Here is an 8,611-nt window from a genome sequence, read left to right as displayed (position 1 = left end):
GACAATTTAAAAATAAAAACGTCATAAAAAAATTCCTTAACGGATATGGTCACCCGTCAAATTTAACCCCTGACACGATCCTTGCTGCTGAGAGTATATTTGTTGCATTCTTGGAAATCGATTCTTAATGCGCTCATTGTGAGCCAACTACCATTTAAATACAGCACCATGTGATGTTGTAAGCACTTAGCCCATTAAAATCCCTGACAGAAGAATTTCATTTAAGACCTAATCAAGTTCATATTCGATTTTAAAACCCACGGAGGTAAAAAGCGTAGGATGCAGCACGCTGTGCTTCTGTTAAGTGGGCAACTATCGTTGAGGTGGCCACTGGGCAGTCGCCATTAAAATTGAATTGTTCACAACTGCATGTGGTTGACAGATGCCACCTCTGAATCATTGCAATGAAATATGAAATAAGTATTCCCAACCGGCTTTCCTGTCATCCAACATAAATTCAGATTGTGACACTGCTAAATCCCGGGAGAAATCTCGCGATATCATTTTCGGGCATGTGAGCAGTTATAGTGACACCCATAGTTATGCATAAAATTGATCTCACTCGATAGTTTTTATTATTATTTTAAAGGTGTCTTGGAACAGTAGGAGCTCTTATTTGCTTTGGGAAGACCTACGAAATCTGTAATAATGAAGCTTCCTCACTTCCCACGTGACACTGTTACCCAAATAAAATCTTATCTGTTTTAGGGTCAGCGGAATTCTCATATTAAAATCTTTTAATCCAAATATGTTTTTAACTCCATTCTTAAATGTATTAAAACCGCCGCCACCATCACAGAAAACAGTGCTTAAAAGGGTTTATGGATGGACACCGAAACAATTTTTACTTATGATTTTGAATGCCACCACGTATCACTATTTAGGAGGGTTTGCTTATGAATGCTTTTTAATGACAGTATGTATTAGAATTAAAGAGGAATATCTCTATTATGAATTAGACAGATTTTTATGCGCGCGACTTTATCTTCATAAATTTTGTCATCCACTCGTTGATTAAAGTGAGTAAAGGCAAAGCAAAAAGCAGGCCACAGTTTAAGCAAATTCTGCTCCTTTTCTAACAAGGTGAGTGTAAATTACAGGTTCCAGGCATGAAGGGATTGACACGCAATATTTTTAATCGAAGCAAAGGGGAGGGCAAGAATTTCAGCACCAAACTAGCCGAAAAAAAAGGATTCCAGCAATGTTTATCAATGCCAGAGGTCGAATTCGAGCCGGAAGTTTCTAAGAATGTTTCAGATATCCAACATTCTGAATATACAAAAGTAGTTTCAGATAATGTAAAAGAGTCGGAAGATGCTGAGAATGTTTCAGATATTGGACAACAGGAGTCGGAAGATGTCAAGAACGTTTCAGATATTGGACAACACAAGCTTGAATATACAGAGGAAGTTTCAGATATGGAACATGGTTTTAAAAACGTTTCAAATATTGGAAACTGTGCTGGAGATGAGAGTGGATGGCCCTGTTCTTGGATAAACGTGGAGAAAGCTTCAGGTATCGCAGATTTTTTCGAGGATAGGACTTGGACAGACGTTAGCCCTATGGCTGTGGAAGAAAATATTGTAATGATATCTTCCGCAGTTGTTCACCTGGTGGACGGAGAGTGGAGTGTTGAAGTCGGTAGGGGCGAGTTTTCTATCGTTCGGAATAATCAGCAAAGCGCAGAATCAGCCATGATAGCGAAAGTTGGAGAGTATATATGTTGGCCTATTTCGAAGGCCGTACTTGTGCTTAAACCTGAAAAGTTGCGATATTTATTCTGCATTCTTACTCCTGCAACAGATGTGGAGGCCTTCCAGGGCACGGACGATACTGTAATATTGTCAAAGTTTACTCCGGCAGAAATATTGAATTATTTAGTCTCATTTCCTGCACAAAACGATTCCTCGAAATTGGATTTCTTGGACAAATTTCTTGAGCAAGATGCCCAATTCAGTGATTCCTCTTCAGTGAACACAGATTCTTCACGGCCCGAGGGCGGAGGCTACAATAGCGTTGTAGCCAAGGCAATAGCTGCGGGGACAGGGCAGTTAGTGAAGGGTTTGCTCTTTGTTAGCAGTGCATATTCATCTAACGCGCAGAAGAAACTCCTCATTGATCGCATGGAGGGTCACTGTGAGCTGAACCATATAATGAAGAGTGCACACATAAATCCAGAAGTCGCGAGAAGCATTCAAAGGCAAGTTAATGTAGTCCAGGGAGACTTGTTATCAGTGTTTCATTGATTTCTTGTCTGAGTAGGTTTTTTGTAATGTGGTAACCACTCTTTCATTAATTGTCTTCCCCGTATTCATCTGATTTTGTTTTTGTATATGCACTAGAGTGAAAAGGCTATCAATAGCAACAGAGAATATCAGTGAGAACGTTGTGAATGGGTTACATAATTTAGCCAGCGGTGTATTGAGAAATTCCGTGAATCAGACCGAGACTGGCCAGAATTTTTTCAGAACGCTACCGGGGGAAATTCTTCTTGTTTCATTGGACTCTTTCAGTACGTGAATATCTCTTTTATTTTCCTTGTATATTTTTTCCGGTTAAGATTTTTGTATGAATTGACTTCATTGTAAATTGCAGACAAAATTGTCGGCGCTGTGGAAGAGGCCGGCAAGGATGCTCTGATATCTACTTCTGATGTGGCTACTGACATTGTTAAGCACAGGTTTGTTGAAAGCAATAGAAGTAATTGATCTCGTTGAATCATTGCAAAAAGAAAGAAAAATAAAACGAGATGTTGGTAGGCTTTTCATAACCGTTATATTGATTGCAGGTTTGGCGAGAGCGTAGGAGAGGTTACAAAGGATACCTTCGCGGTTGCTGGGCATTGCATTTCGACTGCATGGAATATAGCCAGGATTCGGAAGCTCATAAATCGTGCCTCATCGAGTGTGAACGGTCGGTAAAGCCCTAGAGCAAGGCATTAAATGAAACGAGTTAACATGAGATCTATATGGGCCTCTGGTTCTGAGTTTTGTTTCGGAAATAGTTTTAGATACATTTTATTGTGACTGATCTCCTGTCAAATTTGATCCATATTACTACACTACAAACGATATAGTGATGTCCTCTGTGTTATACAGTGGTTATTTTTTTAATCAGAATTTGGCTTATTTGTATCGATGGAATTCTGTTTACCGTGTTTAATGTAATTCAATTGGAGATTTTCAGTGTGAAGTTAAATTTTAATATTTAACATAAAGTTGAAATTTTATTGTTCTATAGGTTTTTCCATTAATATTGACTCAATCATATAAGGTTCTCTAGGGTTCCGATGAATATGGAATACATTAAAGGATATTGTTTCACAAACCTCTCATATCATTAGACATAATTAGATCTTATGCAATTTATTTATTTGCATGGTAAGTTGGCAAAAACATATTTTGATGTAACAAGGGCTTAACATGTTGACTCTCAAGTATCAGGTTTCCCAAAGTGAATGAAATGGAACCCAATTTAAACAAAAGAAACTCCAAAAAAAACTCCAACGTACTAAAAGGAAGAACATTCAAACCATCACAAGTACACATAGAATTCAACATGTATTTTCAACTTGGTGCTACAAGAAAGAATTGATTGATTACCTCCTCAATAACAACATTAAAAACCCCTCTACTTGGTATCCCATGGATATTTCTCTCTTTGGAAACCCAAGCCACCTGTAAGCCTTGTCTAATCCAATCTTCTCTTTCAAAATCTCCTCGGAACCCATGAAAATGTAAGTTTTGAATAGATCTAGAAACCCTAACTCGTGCACATGAACTCAAGTCCCAAATGTAATCAGTCCCACTAGAGTAGTCTCTGGCAGCAGAGTTACAACCTAACACATGGTCGATTTCATGTACCCCAATTCTTCTTTGATCAAACACATGTCCAACATGTATAATTATTAGAGCACAAGTAAAGACCTAGTTGGAGAATAATTGCATAAGCTCGAAAGAATTCAAAAAGAAAAATTGGGAGACAAAATGAATTAAATATCACGATATTGATGAGAGAATCAACACATAAAGCAACTAAGTTAAGATTAACTACATGCAAGGGCTAAGGCTAACTAATTCTAACTAAACGTGTGCTTTATGTTATGTTAGCGTTAATGTGAATGTCCACAACATGCAAGCACTAGAGCTAACTAAAACTAACTAATGTGCTGGACAACACATCTAAGGTCTAAATCTAACTAAATCTAAGTGTGCATTATGCTATGTTAATGTGCATGTACACTAACACCCCCCCTTAAGCATAACTTAGTCGAGTATGATGCACGATGAATGAGTCCTGACAACAAGTCCATTTTAGGTACCCATGTACAATTCATGAAGGAGGGAAGAGGGGAAACCCACTGGGAACAAAAAGCCCCCTCAAAATACAATGAAAAGCTAAAAGAAAAGACAATTGCTAGGCAATTATGTCATTCACCCTAGAAGATCCTGCAGAAAGTGAAATTTATGCTCTGTGAAAGTATTGGTGAAGATGTTGACAACCTTCTTAGAATTGGGACATTATTGTTGGTCGATGATCCCATCATGAATCAATTCTCTAATGTAGTGCATCTAGATTTCCATATGTTTAGTCCATTGCCATTGTAATCAATCTTCTTTAAAACTTCATTATAATCTGATTGTCACACTGTATGATAGTCGAATGATGGATAATGATCCCAAGATTGGAAAAGAAATGCTACAACCAAATGGCTTGAATGGCAGTATTGATTGCTCCTCTGTACTAGGTCTCTACTGATGATAAAAAAATGGTAGTCTACTTCTTGCTTGACCAACAAATTGGGTCAGATTGCAAACTAAGTACATATTCTGAGGTGGAATCCTTCTCTGAAAATGGATTTGGAGAAATAAGCTTCCTTTTTGGAAGTAGAGGTATCAACTCCCATGTTTGGATTAAGGACTAATTCTCATTATCTATGGTTTTATGCCAATATGGATTCCTTACAACTTCAACATGTGTTTGATGATCAAATGTATGTACCATATATGCATGCACGGACATGCTTGTCTCTAGCAATGCATGCGTGGATTTAGGGATGCCTTTGTGGATGCATGCATGTCTCTATGACTGAGAGTGCTTGTGGGGTATCATCAAATTGATACTTCGTCAGATATGCATCATCAACATCATTAATAATAGAGGAATCAAAGTCCTCTTCTATGTTTCTGGAAGCAGTGTCTCCATCTATAGTAGATTATTCATCAAAAGGGGAGGAAGATATTTTCTCATGTCTGACATATTCGTTATAGGGAAAGATGCAATTTTCATCTACAACAACTTCATCAACAATAGAAGAAGCAAAGTCTTCATGTGCAACAATGTCTTGAGAATATTTGTCCATGTTGTTGAAGAAGTCTTCACCAGTTTCATGATTGCTATGATAGATCGAGCTCTTTGTCTCCAAATGGTGTTCTTCTATATCATCTTCATCACTATATAATCCTTTTAATTTATTCCATATTTCATGGGGTGATTCAATATCTATGAAATGATAAAGAATATCACGAGACAGAGATAAACATAATCTTCCATTATCCATGTCAGATTTGTTAAGCCAATCAAAATTTTCATCCTTTGACATTGGTTTCATCTCAATTCCCATGACTATCTAGTGCAAGCCTTTTCTCCTAAGATGAAACAAAATCATCTACTTCCATTCATAGTAATTGGACGAAATGAGAATGGTGGAAGCTAGAAATTCCATTCTTTCACCAATTCAATTATCCAACCGTTTTCAACATTTTCGATCTCCTAGTAATTTCTAATGCTTTGATCTTCAAAACCACAAGAAAATTTTCATGCACCTTCTCCTGGTCCCTCATTGCTCTGAGACCATGTTAAATTATTAGAGCACATGTAAGGGCTTAGCTGAAGAATGATTGCTTAAACTTGCGAGAATTGAAAAATAAAAATTGGTAGAGAGAATGTGATGCAAGAGCATTCGAGTGAAAAGGCGACAGCTGGGGAAATGTTTTTGTTTTATTTGATTTTGCTGGACAGATAGGAAAACACTTTAGGTCTCTGTTTCATTTAAAATTAATGTTGACTTAGCCTTTGTTAGTTTTTAAAATTAGGCAAGCAGATCAAGATAGGATTAGTTAGGGACTTGTTTGAAGAAATTGTTAAACAACTGAAAAGTAACTGAGGAACAATTCCTCAACTGTAAAGAAATTGCTAATAATGCATTGAAAAGGAAAAACCAGAGAGGATGGAGGGGTTGCCATCCAGAGAGGAGAGAGAGCCCAAAAGTTGTAATTTACAATTATTTTGAATCTCTATAGAAGCAAACAATTAAAAAATCTATCATTAAGGAAGTAGAGTAGTTTTTATTATATTCCCTGTGCATAGATGTTTCAGGCATCAAAATGAAAGCAAGACAGTGAAACAATTTATCAAAAGATCTGAATAAGCATCGACAAGAATTTTGTAACAGGAAGCATTTCAAAACTGAGAACCAAACAGAGGTACACCAGCATATATTTTTCCTTTTTTTTTCCTCAACAAAAAACTAGGTACTATTATATTCAGCACTTTAAGCATTTCCTGTACATTTCATTTTCATTTTCCATTCAACAAAGTTCACTGTACAAAATCTATAACCTAAAAATCATGGAGGGTTCCAAACCCATGCAAACCAAAAACATTACAGTCCACAGGCTAGACCCTAATCAAATAGCGAGGGCATGAACACCTCGGAGACCACATACATACACGAAGGAACCAAAACCCCAAGGGTATAACCGATTACAGACAGAGCAAGCAACAGAGAAATTATAGACAAAACAAGCAACAAACCACTACATCCACGGAAAGACCCTACCCGGGTTTTCCCTAAGCCTGCGAACAGTCCCAAGGATGAATCCGTGGAGCAACGTTCCCCTGGAAGGGCCTGCACACCACCACAGAACAGGGCAACGGTTAGTTAGGGCCACAATACCAAAACAACAGTGAACAACAAACTGAAAGAGGAGCGAGGGTTTTACCTAGAGGAGGATCAATTCCGCGATGAAGGATGAGAGCCGAGACCCACAACAGAGGGTTTCTACCAACAAAAGTGCCATGAACACGTTCTGCCTGCTCACCAAGGAGCCAGAGCGTTAGAACCTCAAAAACAAAGGGTGAAATTGCAATTGGAACGAGAAGATTACTTGAGAGCGAGTTCGCCGAGCCATCCTGTGCAGCAGCTAGGCAGGAACCTGTGTTTGCAGAGCCGAACCATCACTAGACCCAACATCAAACATACAAATCACCACAAACAGAGCAGAAACGAAGCTTGAGCCAAATGACAGAGACAAATAGACTTGTGGGTGGAAAATGACCTAAAACCCTCCAAAAACCAGAGCAGTGAATCACCACAGAGAGCGAGCAGAGGCACAACACCAACAAACCACAGAGAACCAGCGAAGCACAACAAACCACCATACGGGACAAGCAAGGCACGATACTTACCAACCATCACAAGAACCAGGTGAAAGCACCGAGCACCCACAAAGCCAAACCATAGCAAAGAAGAAATGAATTCCAAATACCCTCGGCGAAAGTGATAACCCATGGTTGCAAGCCCGAGGCCAGTACAGAGGGCGGGCAACATACAATAAACCACATTAAAGTCATATACCAAAACCCTGCCACTAACTTTAATTCGAAAGCAAAAGAATTAAACGGTCACAGCTACGTGTCCCTCCTCGGGATCGCCACCAGAATGAATTTAATATCACAATATTGATGAGATAATCGATACATAAAACAACCAAGTTAAACCCAACCACATGCAAGCACTAAGACTAACTAAATCTAACTAAATCTAAGTGTGCTTTATGCTATGTTAATGTGCATGTACACACTATGTAAGCACTAAAGCTAACTAAAGCTAATTAATGTGCATGACACTATACACAAGCTCTAAATTAACTAAAGCTATGTGCGTAGTATGCATTATGCTATGTTAATGTGCATGTACACCAACAAAACATGAACATAAAGATGAGGTTTTGAATCAACAATGTAAACTTTGAAATGGGAACTGATACTGTTATCCATTTTGTAGATATAGCAAAAAGGTGACCTGACTTTGAAAAGGGGTGATGCAGAACACACATGTTTTTTTTTAGAGCATAGATTTTGGCACTTTAAATTTTTTTATGTACATTATGTTTTAGAATGGTAGTGATTTTCATGCTCATTTTAAAAAGTGGTAATTTTGCATCAGGTCTTTTCTTTAAAAGACTTATTTTTTGACTTTAAATTTTCTAATGTATGAAATGTAAATAATTATTTTCTAAATTAAATAATTTTTGAAGTGGTCTTCTTATTCATATTTTCTTGTTTTTACTTTTTATTTTTTTATTTTTTTGTAGTGAGGTTTTTATTTTTTTGCATATTTAAAGAAGGTTGATATTTTGAATTTTCGATATTCTACATATTTATACATTGTTAATTAAATTTTCAATCCATATGAAATAATTGTCTCTAAAAAACAATAATTTTTAACAATTGACATAAAAATAACCATTTTCAACATAAATATAACTAAAAAACTACACATTTTGATAATTTTTTGTAACTTTTTTGCTAGAAATGACATGTCAAA

At 37.2% G+C, this 8,611-nt stretch overlaps 1 protein-coding gene across 1 annotated transcript; it reads left to right on the top strand.

Annotated features, from left to right (window-relative positions):
* Positions 1–1,211: 1,211 nt before the first annotated feature.
* On the top strand, positions 1,212–2,921 carry LOC149197271 (senescence/dehydration-associated protein At4g35985, chloroplastic-like). Its single transcript, XM_089408627.1, has 4 exons — positions 1,212–2,200; positions 2,343–2,512; positions 2,596–2,680; positions 2,789–2,921. The coding sequence occupies exons 1-4, from the start codon at positions 1,212–1,214 to the stop codon at positions 2,919–2,921; spliced, it is 1,377 nt and encodes a 458-aa protein (XP_089264753.1).
* The last annotated feature ends 5,690 nt before the right edge of the window (positions 2,922–8,611 follow it).

The sequence above is a fragment of the Pinus tabuliformis genome, chromosome 2_2 (genome assembly GCF_031772625.1).
Source record: "Pinus tabuliformis cultivar Carrire ecotype Pingquan chromosome 2_2, CPIR1, whole genome shotgun sequence".
NCBI classification, from domain to species: domain Eukaryota; kingdom Viridiplantae; phylum Streptophyta; class Pinopsida; order Pinales; family Pinaceae; genus Pinus; species Pinus tabuliformis.
The sequence above is the reverse complement of the archived record's forward strand: the minus strand, read 5'-3'. Positions and strand labels throughout refer to the sequence as shown.

Coding starts and splice junctions, on each gene's coding strand:
- LOC149197271 (XM_089408627.1), top strand. CDS start 1,212: ATGCCAGAGGTCGAATTCGAGCCGGAAGTTTCTAAGAATGTTTCAGAT. Junction 2,201..2,342: donor GTCGCGAGAAGCATTCAAAG/GCAAGTTAATGT, acceptor TATATGCACTAG/AGTGAAAAGGCTATCAATAG. Junction 2,513..2,595: donor TGTTTCATTGGACTCTTTCA/GTACGTGAATAT, acceptor TGTAAATTGCAG/ACAAAATTGTCGGCGCTGTG.